At 39.2% G+C, this 17387-nt stretch overlaps 1 protein-coding gene across 2 annotated transcripts in view; it reads right to left on the bottom strand.

The window, feature by feature from the left end:
- Dync2h1 (dynein cytoplasmic 2 heavy chain 1) overlaps nt 1-17387 on the bottom strand; it is a 273560-nt gene that overhangs the window by 160960 nt on the left and 95213 nt on the right. For both annotated transcript variants that reach the window (XM_008829984.3, XM_008829990.3), the window contains exons 50-56: nt 16534-16642; nt 16125-16238; nt 15042-15184; nt 12859-12940; nt 9926-10080; nt 5273-5410; nt 652-765 (exon numbers count right to left, since the gene is read on the bottom strand). In XM_008829984.3, coding sequence (XP_008828206.1) covers nt 652-765; nt 5273-5410; nt 9926-10080; nt 12859-12940; nt 15042-15184; nt 16125-16238; nt 16534-16642 — 855 coding nt within the window. The remainder of the gene's footprint in view (nt 1-651; nt 766-5272; nt 5411-9925; nt 10081-12858; nt 12941-15041; nt 15185-16124; nt 16239-16533; nt 16643-17387) is intronic.

Here is a 17387-nt window from a genome sequence, read left to right as displayed (position 1 = left end):
AGTACAGCTACTGATGATCTTTTCTTCAAATATTAAACTTCAAAATATGCAAAGAATGTCCAAGCTGAGGAAGTAGAACTTCTTGGCATTGTAACGGCACCTCTAATTTAGCACTTCTAACTTGATTTGAGATGACTTGACATTTTCAGGAGTCTCTCTATATTTTATGAATAGTTGGGTCATTTAGTCAACAGTTTATCTTGACATAGCTATACATTGTTTCCTCTACAATCAAAATCACAAAGCTTACAGAAAACTAAGACTATTTCAATTAGTGTTTGCTTCTGCCTTTACAAGTAATAATCTGAGTAAAGCTCACATTTTATAATAGTATTAGAAAGCAATTAGTCAGTTAAGAACACAGGTTGCTCTTGCAGAGGATTCAGGTTTGGTTCCCAGCACACACATGGTGGTTAACCAATGTCCAGAACTCCTATTCCAGGGGATCTCGCACCCTCTTCTGGCCTCTTTGGTCATTGCACACACGGTACACTTACAAACATGCAGGCAAAACACTCACACACATAAAAAAATAAATCAAAAAATTTTTCAAAAAGACAGTAAACTGATCTACAAATAATGTTTAAGTTCTTATACCCAACTGGGCAGCTGAAAATGTGAACACACTTTGGAATTTTTTTTTAAACTTACCTGTACTTCTTTTAATTCATCATCAATTTTACTTTTTCTTTCTTCAATTTTAACAACTTCTTCTGCTATTTTCTGCTTCAGTCTTTCAAGTTCTGTCTTCTGTTCACTAGCATCCTACAGGAATAGTTAAGTGGTCAATGATACCAAAAATAAAACTTTTTAAACTTTTTTATTTTATGTAGTATGAGTGTTATGCCTGCATTTGTGTAAGTGCACCTGTGTCATACAATGCCCGCAGATATCAGAAGAAGGGGTTGTATCCCCTGGAACTGGAATTACAGACCATTGTTAGCCTCCATGCGGGTGCTAGGATTCAAACCCAGGTCTCCTGCAGGAGCAGCCCGTGCTCTTAACTGCTGAGCCATCTCTGCAGCCCATAAACAACATTTAATAAAAAAAAAAAAAAATTGTCTTTTTGAGAAAGGGCCTTCCTGCACTCCAGCTGGCCTGGAACTCACTATGTAGACCAGGGTGGCATTAAACTCACAGAGGTCCACCTGCCTCTGCCTCCTGAGTGCTAGGATTAAAGGCATGCGCCACCACACCTGGCAAAATTTTTTATATTAATTTTGGATCAATGACGAGAATTTCTACAATCTTACAGTTCAATTATATAGTTTACATTTAACATCAGCAATGTTTCTCTATTTTTCTTTATTTTTCCATTTAATAATAAATGTTTATTATATAAAATTTAAACAAGTCAGGAATACATACTTTACAACATGATCGTAAAAACACCCATAAGACCTGAAAAAAACCCCAGAATGTCAGTACAACTATGCCCATACTGTATATGAGGAAACTAACAATAAATGTGTAATTTTAGTTTAATATAAACTAATAATTCCTACAGATGAATTTATACATTTTGTTTTTAGACTTCTATCTTGGACATAAATTACTTGATATCCTGATACATTATGATAATATCTGGGTAAAAGTAAGTGAAAAATCACATAGCATTAAGTGACATTAATTGCTCATGAATATTTTTTCCTTTTTTTATTGAGCTTTTAAAATTTCATACATTTGCCACTCAAATCCAGACCCCCTCCCCCATTCATGCCTTCCCCATCCCCCCACAGAACCCTATGCACTCTACCAAACGTGCTGAGTCCTATTAATTCAGGTGTTTGTACCCAAATGTCCTTCAGGATAAATGTGTCCACTGGAGTCTAATTAGCCCATCAAGTGGTCGTATGTAAGTCATACTCTCCCTTACCCAGCAGCAATCAGTCTCAAATAGCTCTCAATCTAGTGCTGGCCCACCACCTATTTCTCACCTCCTCTTTAGGCCCTTGTTTAATTGAGCTGACATGGGACCTGCGCTTGATGCCATTGCTGCCACAGGGTAACATGAGCAAGTCTCTAGTGGCCTGGAAGTCTCCACCTCTCCAAGTTCATGAACCAGCCCTGGCTCCCACAATCCTTCTGCCTCCTCTTCCGCAATGGTCCCTGAGCCATGGGTGGGTGAGGTTCCATATAGGAGTCCCATCCTATACTCCAGTCTGCCATTCTCCAAAACTTGGCCAGTTGTGGTCTTCTGTGTGCATTGGACTCTGATATACATGGATGCCTTACTGGTGAGAGTTGAGGGGTGCATTAGCCCCCTCTCTACCCCTCACTCCGCTATGTTCCATGAGCCGTGGTTGTAGAGATTCGAATACAGATGAGTCACCTACTACTGGGCATCTCCCAGGTGTATGTTCTCTGTGCCTGACCCGATGTGCAACTCTACAGTAGCCTCAATCTGCTGCAAAAAGAAGCTTCTTTGATGAGTCACCCTACCACAGACCCCTAAGTCCTCAAATGCTCATGAATTAAAAAAAAAAAAAATCAAGGATGTTAGACTACACCTATATAAAAAGTTTAAATATTATATATTTTGTGTTTATTTATGCTAAATGAAAAACAAAGACTAAATTCATCACAAAACCCCTTAGAGTGCTTAAGGCAGTGGTTCTCAACCATAGTGTAGTGATCAGAGAAACATCAAAACTATTAAAATGAAGAATGAGCCGAGAATGACCAATATACTCAGTGCTACTGACGCTTGAGAACCAAGCCAGGCGTTTTCACCAACTTGAGAACTGCTCACCCTGTCAGCTATTCTTTATATGCCATCATTTCTCCAACAACCTACAACTGGGGTTCCTGAGCTACATGACAAGTACACACCAAATTTTACAGAAGCCACTGTGCTTCTGAGAAGAGACTAAATCATTTTGTCTTTCTCCAACAGTTCTGAGAGTTCCAGATGGTCCACATCCTTACCATCACTTCACATTCACAGTCTCACAGTTTCACCCGTTGCACTGAATGTGCAGTGGCATGTCACTGAGCTTTCCTTCCTAAATACTGATGCTGAGCACCTTGTCACGTTATTGCCCTTCACAGCTCTTCTTTTGTGAACAGTATGCTCAAATCTTTTAACCACTGTTAAACTGGAATTTTTGATTTACTATTAAGTTGTAATACTTTCTTTATAATCTGTAGACAATTTCTTACATATATGTTCTATAAAGAACTCCCTTTCATTTAAGAAATTACATAAAAGAGCATACATTTAAAATCTATAAAGTCTAGTTAAAGTTTGTTCTTTTTTCCCATTTTGGTATGATGTAATGCATATCATGTGAATATAGGAATTGTAATGAAAAGGTCTCCAGTTTTATTTTCTATGCATAGATATGCAAATGTCTAAAAACACTTTTACAAAGGATTTTCCTTCAGGGGTCCACAGTGTTCCAATCATCCTTATGACCAACATTATACTAGTATCACAAGGCCTGAACTGCCACAGCTACATACTGAATCTTGAAGACTTAAGCCTTCTAACTTTATTATTTCTGAGTTTTTGTCCCATTTAGTTTTTATTATTAATATTAAAGTTAATTTTGAATGAGAGAGGCATTTAACTAGTAATTAGTATCTAGACAATATTCACCAACACAAACATGGTTGATGTTTCAAATCCTGACACATTATGATGATAAATATCTGGGGGGAAATGAGTGAAGAATCACAGAGAGACATATTAATTGCTCATGAATTCTTTTTAAAAAATCAAGGACGTGGGCCAGGCGTGGTGGTGCATGTCTTTAATCCCAGCACTAGGGAGGCAGAGGCAGGCAGATCTCTGTGAGTTCGAGGCCAACCTGGTCTACATAGTGAGTTCCAGGACAGCTGGGGCTAGAGGGAGACTCTGTCTCAAAAAGACAAAAAAAAAAAAGAAAAAGAAAAAGAAAAAGAAAAAAAAAATCAAGGATGTCAGACTACACCTATAAAAAAAAGTTTAAATATGATAATATGTTTTGAAAGATAAAATGGAATTTAATGATTCATTACATGTAGGATGATGGCACTGAGATCTACTATAAGTTCTGTCTTCAATAATTAGCTATAGGTCACTACCACAATCAAAAAAGAAATGCAGAAGAGGAAATAATGCATTCAACTCCAAAACTGTCCAACACTGCAACATCTACAGGGCTGCGAAAGGCATGTTGAGCAGGCAACCTGGCATGCAAGGGCTGCGGCAGAGACTCGGCGAAGAGCACAGAGGAGAGGATGGCACAGCAGTGCTATGAGCTGCAGGACACAGTAAGGTGGAGAAGCATACTGAGAGCACAGGCAGAAACAATGCCCTACAGAGAGGACTCATGGAGATTTCCTTGAATGAGCTCAGCCAAGGGAGGTAATGCTGAAGAAGAGATATAACTAAAGCAGAAAACATCAAAGTCTAAGATTTCAAAAGAAAGTTCATGAATCTTTTTTAATTGAATTCTTGCAATTTTCATATAATATAATTAGTTGGTGTTCGGATCCCCTCCGCTATCCACACCTCCCCTAGTTGTCCCCCGCCCAATTTAATGTACTCTATTATATATACAATAAGGCATATAGAGTCTAATTTGTGTCTCCAAGTGCCCTTCGGAGTGGGTCCATCCACTGGAACCTGGCTAACCTACTAAGAGTCTCATGTTTGAAAGAGACTATCCTCCCCTTCCCAGCAGCCATCTGTTGCCAAATTTCCTTAGGTGGGGTTGGCACTTCTTAATCACTTCCTCATGTCTATGCTGGGATTTTTTTCTGGTTTGAGCTTGCAAGGGACTTGTGTATGCTGTCACTGTTCCTCTGAGTTCATATGAGTAATGACCACCTCTTCTAGCTCTTAGAATCTTTCTGCCCCCTCTTCTGCAATGCTCCCTGAGGCTTGGGGAGCAGAAATTTCATATAGTGTCCTATCCAAGGATAAGCTATCTGCAAGAAATTTTTTCAGTCTGAAGAAGAGGATTTTATTAAAAAGTTAAAGGAACATCTAGTTAATAAGGAGAACATAAAATCAGTTACAGAAAGGTCCACAGGAATTTAAAATGTGAAAGGACATATAAGTGAGCATCAGTCAATGGAGGGGACTGTGTGGTCACTCTCAAATGCCATGCTCCTCCGCTAGAGCTCAAGTACATCAGTGTGAATTCAAATTCATCAGTGTGAACCAGTATGGATGAGCCATATTTTTAAATCTAAATTAAGAAAGTTGTTTTTCAGGAAGACTAACAATCAGCTATAGATGTCCTCCTGCTGGTTTGCATTTGGCACTCCCTCCTGACATTACCTGCATTGACACTGTGATCTCCTGAAGGGCAGCGTCCGCCTCGTCCTGCTTCATTTTAAGTAATATGCTTTGTTCACCAGCTTTTCTGTTCAGCTCATCCACAAGAGCTTTAGCTTCATTTAGTTTAGACACACCGGCCTACATCAATAAAACATTGATTGGAAAATAAAATAACTTTATACACACAGTAAATAAAGCCTTATGTGAAAGATAGGACACGTGAGCTTTTTTCTTTTTCTTATCACTAGTTAGTATGATTTAGTAAGTGTCTTATCTATTTATGATATGGTAAAATACTTCACAGTAAAGAAAAACATTTTAAAGCATCACAGTAATGCTAACCATTTCACATTAATATTTCATAGTTTAAACACTGGGTGAAACATTATTTACATAATATTAGATAAAGGAAAATATAAAAAGAGAAAATTGTGAACCCTTTCCCATTTCTACTTCAGGGTGACTCATGTATGGCAGGCTTGGCTTGCCTCACCTCATGTAGTGTTCTTGGGGACTACCATCAAAAGGCCTCCTGCTCGCTGAGCGAGCATTTGCTTTGACTCAGTCATTATGATCCCCTATTCTCCTCCCCAAAATTAATCCAAGAAATGGACATGAAATCAAATTCCTTCTATTCTATAATGTTGGTTAGGTTTCTGTCACAACAGATTTGGAAAGAGGGTCATGGAAGAAAACAAATGTAACCAATATTTACTGAGTCCCTATTAACAGAAGACAGGTATCAAGCTACATTCGTCACATAGATTTTTACCTATTAATATATTCACATAATTGACTCTTTGAAGGAAAAGTTCAGCAAGCTTAAGTAATCTCCCCAAAGAACCACTGAAAACTAAGTCAGGAAATCAGCCCTCCCCATACGTAGCTACAGGCTTCACATGTACTTAGTTGCCCACCATATCTAAATGGTTGCTGAAGACACCACACTTGGGTTACAAGACACCGAGAATTCAACCTTGAACTGACCAGGAAATTCTCTCCCTGCTGGCTAGCTTTCGTGGTGCTTAAACATGCTATGCAGGCTAACAGGGAAGAAAAAATATCAACAGTTTTATTCAGTGCTGGACTCTGTAACACTGACCTACTAGGCAAGATGTGCCCACTGGTGCAACAGTAGCAAGACTGTTTAGGGAGGTAATCAATAATATTCTTGATAAGACTTGAGGCTGTTCCACAGAAAGAAATTCATTCCTAGTATTGAATATGGTCAAACCTATAGCTAGGGAAGTCATAGACCCTAGGAAAGACTCTATTTACATTGCTTTTCTAAATGATCATGTTGTCAAATGGCCTTCTAAATACTTGTGTATATACCCATAGATTTGTGCTGCTTCCAATTTAGGTAGAGAAGTTTCTTATTGCACTGGTATTGGTTAATACAGAGACTATTACTGTTCAAAGAGCTGAGAAGAAGTCACTATGTGTGTTCAGTCATAGATGGAACATCTATATCAACCCCTTTCCCCAAGGCTCAGGGGACATCATGGAAGAGACAGTGGAATGAAGTTGGGAAGGAGTGCTATGAATCCATGACTGACAGCCTCAAGTCTCTCCAATGACAAATGAACTCTCTTGCCAGTGTTGTGCTCCAAAACAGAAGAGCACTGGACTTAATAACTGCTGAACATGGGGGGATGTGTGTAGTATTGGGAGAGGAATGCTGTTTTTTTGTGAATGAATCAAATGCTGTTGAAACCAATGTTAATACTCTCAAAAACCTTCGTAATGATCTATTTTCAAGATTTCAACCCACCGAACAATTAGGTTGGTTTAGTAACCTCTTTTTTCATGGCTCCTACCCTTTGTTAGCCCCCTGATCATGCTGTGTGTCATTTTGATGCTTGCTCCCTGTTTCATATAATTTCTTCACTGACAAATTACTACCATTGCAAAAATTACTACCAAGCAGGTCATGGTCAATTATTAAACTTTGAATTCTCCCGAGATAGATGAGTTGGTTCTTAAAGCTTGTGATGACACCTCTTCATTGTAAAACAAAACAGGGAGAGATTTGGGGGGACCCCGCTGCTAGGGTTGTAGTCCTCCATGTCCGGATAGCTCTAAGGGGCTTGGTACTATATGGAAGGACTCCCTTTCTCACCGGGGGCCTCCTGCTCTCTGCCTGACTTACCTGGAAAGTGCCGCCAAGCGCGGATGCCTGACCTTATTTGAAATATGACCGAGTAAAAACTACCCCCAGGTTTTTTCTATATGATAATTAGGCATTGCCCCATAGTTGGATGATAGGAACCCCCTACCACATGTAAATAAAGCACACTATGAGCACCTATCAGCTGAAGCTTTGGCTGCTGCCTCCACACTATATTTTCTCTAACCCCCACTGAATAAACGGAGCTGTTTCACTGAGTCTGGAGCTGTATCACTGAATCTGCCTCCCCGGAAGGGCTTTCCTCTGTCAGTGCTCACTGGCCATCCTGACCCCATTCGTCGCTTCTGCTCCCTTTGCCCTTGTGGACCGGTGGCCAATGACACACGAGGGGAGGGAGAGACCCCACAGCTGGTGCTAACGTGGGGCTCCTGGAACATGCAGAGTTTTTGAGTATCCCTTCTCTCCAAGAGGGTAGTGGCAGCTTTGCCTTAAGCCATCCCACCCTTGAGGATTGGCAGTCTCTCCTTTTTCTTCCTCCTTTGCGTGGGACCGTTAAAGACGAAGGAACAACTGAGGCTTTCTGATCAGGGCTACCCCCTGATGTCAGCCAAAGGCTCTTAGCCCTCTTAACGGACCCCAACTGCCCGCACGGGTGTAGACAAGACCCCCATCTATACATTTTTCTAATGCAAAAACCCAGTAACACAACGACCAGTTAATTGCTCTTAGAGTGGTCACCAGATCTCTTAAATTTGCGGGCAGGCTTGTGCTGTGGACTCCATGGAATCACCTGAGGTTTGATCCCAGGCATGTTCCCCTAGGAATCAGTGTTTCACCCCCCTTTCCTTTTCTATCTTGAACAACACCCCGAGAAACAAAATCTCCAAAGTTCTAAGGGATTTTTATACAAGCTTTGAATTGAACTTCTAAGATAACAAACTTCCTTAATTTGTTTTGTTATCTCACCCCAGGGCGCTCAAGCTCAAGCTAAACCAGTTAGGTGAGATTTTAAATTAACTAGCCTTGGCACAAAAAGGCACTCCAGCTCCAAGTGCCCCATAACAAACAAAAACAAAGGATTTAAAGTGGTGGGTGGCCACAGAGCACTTACAGAATTTAAGGCAGCTTGCACCATACACGAGGGTCCCCCAACAGTCCTCCAGATATAACATGGCTGTTACACATATGAACTGAACAGCACCTTTGGTTACCTACATCAGAACTTCACAAGGGCCAACTCTGTTAAAAATTTCAGCACATGGAGCTGGAGAGATGGTTCAGCGGCTAAGAACGCTGGTTGTTCTTGCCAATGACCCAGGTTCGAATCCCAGCACCCACATGGCAGCTAACAACTGTCCGTAACTCCAGTCCCAGGGGATCCGACAGCCTCTTCTGACCTCTGCGGGCATTGCACAACACGGGTGCACTTACCTATATGCAGGCAATATACCTATACATATAAAAATAAAAAAATAAATAAAATATATAATTTTTTCAAATTTCAGCACATATTGGGAAGGGGATCCACCCCTTACTGAGAAGTTATTGGCAGTTGATGGCTGCCAGGGCAAGGAAAGTCACTTTTGAGGGTGTGGTCACTGATAGGTTCCCCATGCCCCCACTGACTGACCCCACATCCATGTGTACTTGGGCAGAACTGACTAGATTCAGTGGGTTAAATAAGGAACAAACAAACACACAGAATAATGAAGACAGTTAGGTCAATTTAGTTGGTCCTAGTGAATTTCCCTATGAGAGAACATAAAACTTCAGACATAAAATACTCTGAAAAATTTAAAGGTCAGCATTCTGGTGTGTGGGTGTGGGTGAGTGGTACTGGTGATTGAAACCGAGGACTTGTACATGCTGGGCAGGCACCCTACCACTGAACTAGAGACCCAGTCCCCAGAGGCTAGCATTCTAAAGTCACATTTAAGTTGAATTTATTTACAAAAAGAAAAAAAGAAAATATTTCAGGATGTGAAGTGACATAGGAACATTATTAAATGTAAATTCAACCACAAACAATTATAATTTCAATTTCAAGCTTTATAATAATATTTAAATAAGCACTGTTTTCCCTTTTTTTTCCTACCCTGGGACAAAGTTTCACTATATAACCCAGGCTAGCCTCAAATTCCCCATCCTCTGCCTCTGCCTCCCAAGCACTTCGAGTGCAGGCATGCATCACCATGCCCAACTAACTAGTGATTTCTCGATTTCTAAAATGCCTTCATGTGAAAAAGACCTTATGGGAAATGATATATCCATCAAAACCATTAAATATTATCCTCTAAAAAGAGAATAATTATTGAATGAAGAAAAATCATTACCATACTGTAGCAGGCAGCCCTGTAAGGAAGTATGATGCTCTCCTAAGGTTTCCTATACAGTAATATTTACACTGAGTATATACCACAGGTAACAGCCAATGTGACTGGAATAATCTTTGCTCTCTACACACAGAAACTCAAGACAGAATAGTTGAAAACTAAAAGCAGTCAAGATTATCAGTGTTGCACCTGTAAATGGTTCTGTCTTTTCAGTAATTCCTCCTTCTTGCTGCTGCTGATGGCAGAATACACATGTAGGAAAGTCATGTACCGGCTAGGGGTGGCACCATATGCTTTACAAGACTCATGGATTAGCAAGAATGATTTTAGAAAGTCAGGATCAACTAGGAAAGACAAGAGATAAAACTTATTTATAAGCATGACGTATTAAGAATCAAAATAATCTTGTATCTCACATTAGATATGCTATATACTTATAAACGTGAAACTTTTTCTTTAAAATGTACAGACATTCTTTGCTATCTACTCTATCTTCTGTGTTCCTTAAAACTTTGAGTTATCTCGTTTCTGCAGTCTCTCTCTTTCCACTGTTATTTGTTTCTCTTAAACATCGTTTTGATGCAAAGAGATAAATCTACTTGTATCATAATATATAAATTGAAACCATATAATACATGTAATCAAAAAGCCAACACAGTAAGACATTCTAAATGACACACAATTTATCCATTCCCATCTGACAAGAAAGGGTAAAGAGCCCCAAAACCACAAAGCTAGGAATAAGTTCACACCGAAATTCAGAAATTCTGTGATCAAAGATGTAGCTCCTACACTGACTCATTTTCCTTGTTTCCTATTGCAGTGAATGAAGTCGACTTCTAATGACTGTCCCAAGCTGGAAGCCAGTGAGACACCCTTGACGCCTTGAGTGTCACAGCCATTACACATTCAAGTCCTGTGGAGACTGCTTCCTAATGTCCTCCAAGTTCACTCCTGCCTCTCATCTTACCTCTTCCTTGGTTCAGGACTTTACCATTCTCTCTCACATTACAAAAATGGACTTCTAAAGTGGTCTGATAACCTTCAATTTGTCCCTGTATTAATCTACCTTCCTAAAATACAAACAATATAGGGACAGACCTAAAGAGTCCTCTTTCTAAAAAGAGAACAGGTTACATGCCTGACAAAAATCTCTCAAAAACCCCAGATCATTCACAAATCCGAATTCAAACTCAGGGTAATATGCAGGCCTGTCACCATCTGACCCTGCATCTTTTTCTCATTTCTACACCTCCACACCCTCATGGTTTCAGACCTGTAGACTACTTCACTGCTGCAGAAAAGCCTGTCTTACCCCTCCATGCTGTTTTAAGACTACACATTCTGATAAGAATGCTTTACCCTCCTCTTCGTAGCTGGACACCGGTTTAAGTCCATCTGGTGGGGTCTCCATGGCCTCCTTGATCAAGAGGACAGGTGACTCACCACAGTTACAGGACATTTTGAGAATGCTCCATAGTCCCCTGGAACTTAGTCAACCTTGTTCAGGATCTCAGAAAGTAACCCGACTGTGACTAGTAGTAATCAGAAATATAGAGATTAGAGACACATATGCAAACATCTAAGCGTTAGTTGCAAAGTGAGTTTTTCTGTATGAAACAGCATATTTTAAGATGAAATGGAGATCTTTTTTAAAGGTTAAAACCTCATTCAATTTTATGACTTACACAGTTTATACTAAGTACAACAATGTATAACTGTATTAATTCAACATTGTGAACCTAAAAAATTATAGCCAGTTTTGAAAGAGATGCATCTTTGCCCTGGAAACTGTTATTGAATATGTCAATGCTATTGTAATAAAATGCTTCTTCTAATTATGTGGTTATTAAATAATTTTTTTTAAAAATTGGAGCTAAAAAAAAAAAAACTGCTTTTCCCAAACAGCTGCTTTAGAACATCTACTCCTACAATACTTATCAGATTAAAATTTTACAACACACTTTATAGAAACTCGTACTACCACTTGCTATCTCAGAGTTTTATATTTATATGTAACATAACTCTTGTTTTGCCTAAGCTATTATCAGCTCCTTCAGTAAACAGCACTGCACCTAGCATGAAACAAGTTTAATAAAAATTTCATGGTTAGATGCTTATATTAAAGATAAATAGGCTATGATATTAAAAAATCCTTATTCAAAGTGAATTTGTAATGAAAAATAGTAAGAATATTATAGTTGAGGAAGTATCTGCACTCACCAACCATCATGGAACTTCTGGAATTGAACTGAGCTCTATGACACATCTAAGTGATGATGTAATATGGAAGGTTTAGGCTACTGAACAAAGAGTTGACACAATCTAATCAAGACTACAGACCACTAGGTCAGAAAAATAACTTTACATATGTAAAATTAGAGGGTGGAAAGTGGGGAGGGGGAAGTATGCATGTTTGGTGTGTGTGCAGGTACACATGTGTGTGAGGGATGCACATGTGATGTGTGTGCATGCATGTAGAGGTCAGGGGTCAAGGTGTCACTCCGCAGGAGCCATCCACCTTGTGTTTTAGAGCCAGGGTCTCTCACTGGCCTGGAGCTCCCCAGTCAGCTAGGCTACTAGCTGGCCAGCCCCAGCAGTCTTCCGTCTCTGCATTCTCTAGCACTGGCACACAGAGCAGGCACTTCCACAACCAGCATTTTCCTGTGCGTTTTGGGAATCTACCTCAGGCCCTCTGCTTGCATGGCAAGCTGTTTACTAACTGAGCCATCTCCCCACCCCTAGAAAATGAGTGTTTGACTTTCTTAAATTCATACTATAGGTATTGTTAGCTTCTATATTAAATCCTTAATTAAAAAACAAAATAGGAGGCTGGACATGGCAGTGCATGCCTTTAATCCCAGAGCTCAGGAAGGAGAGGCAGGAGAATCTCTGTGAGAGGGAGGCCAGCCTGCTCTACATAGCAAGATCAAAAAAGAAGGCTTCAAAAATGTGACTCACACAAGAAATCTGATGTTGTTACAATTAGCATTATTTGAACTTCTAATCATCTTTCATGAATCTACAACATTAGAAAATAGCAATGCTCTCTACTATAAATTGAGATAATTGAATAATTATAAATCAGAATCAGACAAAAATCAATGACACCAAACTATTACCTGAATTTTTTTTCTTTTCTTCTTTTCTTTTCTTGTCATATTTTTCTTCACCATTTGTTTCACTGAATAACATTTCAGGTATCTAAAACACAAAAATATTTCTTTACAACTCAAATACGGGCTTGAGGTGTCAGTCCATAGTACAGAATTTTCCCAGCATGTACAATGCACTTGGTTAAATCCCCAACCCAACAAAGGAAAAATACAATTCAAATCAGTGTGAAAACTTCAAATAAATCCAGTATTCAAGGTTAAAAACTATTAACACAAAAACACACAGTAAAAGTCACATTTTTCTTCACGCTACACTAACAAAATATATCAATCTTTAGAAGACATTATTTATTAGCTATTTCAACAAATATCAACCATGAATTGCAAATTTAAACATCACATAAGACCACCAACATCTCATCAAAAAAATGATTAGACAGTATGAACAAAAAATATTATAGCTTGTATTGAAAGAGAAAATACCAAGTAAGATTATACAGTTAATAAACAGAAAAATGTTTCATTTGGTGTAGAACCAATAAAATGCCTTCAATCACACAGCACTGCAGAGAGGATTTTCAGTTTTACGATGTAAAAAAACAACTAAAAATTAATGAAAATCATTTCATAAATGAGTCACAATTTTATAACTGCTCATTGCAAAGCTTTTCCCTAGATTTCCAGCTGAGTCCCTGTGGACATCAGAATCTCCACCCAAGTCTAGTCTCAGTCATTCTGCCTCCCTGGATTGCCACTCACCCTTTTCAAGCCCTTATCCTCCTTATCAGCTTAAATTAAATTCCTGGTAAATTCTAATTACAGGATGGCAGCTACTCCAGTGGCAGCAGAAGTGTGTGGGGGCTGGAGGGAAAGCACAGCTGCACTGGCAGGCCTGGAGGGGATGATCTCCCTCCACCTAGCTGTCACAGTCCACGCTCCCAGCCTTTCCATTCAGCCATTCTCACCACCTACTTCCTGTATCTGTTCAGGTCCACCAAACGTCCTCCTTCAGCCTTTATCTCAAATAATGATATTACTTGGAATTCAGGAAAAAATAGAAAAGTATTTTCCAAACTTCCCAGTATATCTAAAACTTCCCAGTATCACGCCTGCCTACCTTTTCTTTTCCCACAGACTAAAATATCTTTCCTGACCTTTCTTACTGAAATAAAATATTATATAACTAAAATATGACCTCATCTTTGGATAACCATGAGGAAATCAGTCCTACAGGCTTCTGGGAACTTGCTCATATGAACCTACAGCAATGGTGACAGCATGCACAAGACCCATGCAAACTCGGTCAGACAAAAACCCAGCACAGAACTGGGGAGATGGGCAGGAGGCCCTGACTTTAGCCAAAGAACTATTGGCAGCTGATCACTGCTGGTTGAGGGAGAGTTGGTCTTCTTTAAGGGAGTGACACTAGACAGGCTGAACTGGCTCCAGTGGATGAGCTCACACTGAGGGACATCTGGGTACACAAAGTTGACTTGATAGACCTTAACATGTACGACAGAATGCATGAAATCCAGCGGGTGCTAATAGGGAGGAGATCAAAATATGATTAAGGTGTATTGTATGAAATGCCCAAAAATTCAATTAAAAATGGGTATTAAAAATAAAAAATAAAATATGACCTCATTGGAAAGACTTTATTGTCTTGAATCACAATAGACATTGATGTGCATTTCTATTACACAAGAATAAGTGACTGAGAATATGAATAATATTTAAAGGACCATGTCGAAGTCTATTTATTCAGAGAGTCAAATAAGTAGATTCTAATTAAGAAGATGCCATGAGCTCACAGATTAAACTTATTTCCTTCTATGTATTTGGGATGTCAATGATGAGGCCCTTTTAAGTATTTAATTTTTTTACTTTATAAATTCTTCATGTGTGAATTTTTTAAACTCTGAGCTAGCCTCTGATAGGTTAACAAATTAAAGGCTTAATATTTAAAATATGATGATGATGTCTTCATTCCTCAAAATTCTACACTCAACTAAAAATTTCAATTTAAAATTCTGTACTCAACTAAAAGAAAAATCAAAAGAAAAGAAAATGGAGATGTTTTCAAATATAACAGAAGTGCTCAGTGCCACAATTTAATATGAAAACTAATACCAAAGGCCTCACAATGAAGGTGCTTCGTCTTGGTTTCCCATTTCAAGGTCAGAACTTACTTTCTTCATACTGCTGTCTGACCAGCCTTCCATCCACAGCACCTGGCATTTTTTATGCAAAGCAGGATTGCTCTCACAGTTTATTATGAAGTTCAAATTCGCAGAATCCATAATCAAGACAATATGTAAGTTTTGCTGAATTCCTGAAACATACATAAGGAAATTTAGTCCTGGAAGAGTCTAAGAAAAATAGGAACTGGAAACCTACAAATGGACTGGTTTTATGAGATGAGTTTTCTGTTAAATAAAATCATAGGTGCATATTTGTGAAAAACAGCAAGCTTTGGAGAAATATTTTGGAATGATTTTTATATTGGTCAAAAACTACTTGCTTCTTCAGAGAAGTAGGCCCTGGCAGGTTGGCCAAGCTCCAGCGGATGGCCCTACACCTATCCACACAGGAAAAGCGCTGACTGGACTCAGTGGGCTATGGAAAGAGAACTTGAATTTGGGAGGAAACCCAGAGGGGGGTCTCTGGGAGGAGTTAGAGGTGGAGTGGAGGGTTGACATGCTCAAAATACATTATGTATATATGAAATTCTCTAAGAATTAATTAAAAAACACTTGTAAATATGTGTATTTATGTGCCTGCCATACTGAAGAAGGAAGTGAAACACCACCAAGCATATGAATACAGGAATGGCTCTAGGCATCATTTTTGCCTTTCCAAAAATTTTTCCAGTTTTATTTCTATACTGTACAAGAATGTGCTTCTGTATAGGTCAATGACTATTTAGCAATTAAAAACTATAAAGTCTAGCACAACACAAATAGTTTCATGGTTTAAGACAGGAGGCTCTGAAGGAACAATAACATTCTCATATGAAAACAAGCAAGGGAGGGAGGCAGCCACCACTGCACTCCCACCGTACCCTTTTGCTAAAACTGGGCTAAGGTATTTTCATTCCAGGCTTCTTACGTGTTACTATGCTGCAGGGGGGAATAAAACAGTAAGAAAAGAACAAACTACCAAATAACCTACATATTTAAGACACAATCTAATTAAAAAGTAAGTAAAATTTTGAGGTATTCTTTTCACTGCAGTCAGAATTTCAGTTCAGTAAGGAGCTCTATGTCCCTTACTGTATGTGAAGTAATTGAAGACTGATCCAAAAAAGCCATCCTGGGAAGCTTCATCTTTCAGAGGCAGCAGCAAGGGCTCCAGTTCCTCGAGCGTGTAGAGTCCAGGAACCTCACCTGAGGAAGAAGACCTTTCAATGTTGGCTAGCATACACTAATTCAAGACAGAGTTTACATACAAAGTGCTTTTCCATTTTTATATTAAATACTCTGCCCTTTCTAAAATCATACAAATACAATCAATAGCTACATAACTCCAAATCAAAATCCTTAGTTTTATAAAGCTTGCGATTCATAGTAAGCAACTATGTCCAACGTTCTCTACGACATGGAAAGCTTTAGACAGGCCAATTCTACTGGATCATTCTCACAACAGCCCTTCTACTTTCTTTCATAGAAACCCATCACTTGCCTGAGGACAGAAGGCTGTTGATCATCTCCAGAAATGTGGGGTGCACAAACTGGTAGTCCTCCAGCAGCAGGACGACCTGCTGGGCGTCAATTCCCGCAAGATGCAGAACCTGCATGATGGAAAACAGCAGCACTTAGTGTCTTTTTGGAACAGCCTAAAATTATTACTCTTGATGGAGCATAACAACACAGCCTTTCAGCCTAGCACACCTGAGCCTGGGCTGTGTTAACAAGCTGCAGAGCAGAGCAGACTACACAGCAAAATCCCGCCTCAAAAAAGCAAAAGGCATCCTCTTTATAAAATACATTACTATCATGTATTTATTTAGTTTTTGTAATTTTTTTTGAGACAAGGTTTTACTATGGAACCCTGGCTGGCCTTGAGTCTATTACATAAATCAGGGTGGTCTTGAACTGCTTTGTAGATCAGGCTGGCCTTTAACGTGCTATCAGGGTAGTAACTTGGATCAAGGTAGTCTTGAAGTTGAAGAAATCCTGCTGCCTTTGCCTCCCAAGGGCATCACCATGCCCAGCTTAGAATCTATTTACTAACTTTTTTAGAAACAAGAAACCAAAATTAAATCAAATTTACCTGCATAGTTTAAAAAGTAAATCAAGCCAGGTGTAGGGGACCATGCCTTTAATCCCAGCACTTGGGAGGCAGGGTCAGGCGGATCTCTGTAAGTTCAAGGCCAGCCTGGTCTACATGGTGAGTTTCAGGACAGCTGGGGCTACAGGGAGACCCTGTCTCAAAAAGACCAAAAAAAAAAAAAAAAAGAAAATAAAATTCAAAAAAAAAAACTATTTGAAAGGAAAAGAATGTTAGGGGTATGTTATTTAAACAAACACTAAAAG

The sequence above is a fragment of the Nannospalax galili genome, unplaced genomic scaffold (genome assembly GCF_000622305.1).
Source record: "Nannospalax galili isolate Female #2095 unplaced genomic scaffold, S.galili_v1.0 scaffold1750, whole genome shotgun sequence".
NCBI lineage: Eukaryota > Metazoa > Chordata > Mammalia > Rodentia > Spalacidae > Nannospalax > Nannospalax galili.
This window is presented reverse-complemented; position numbering and strand designations above follow the sequence as displayed.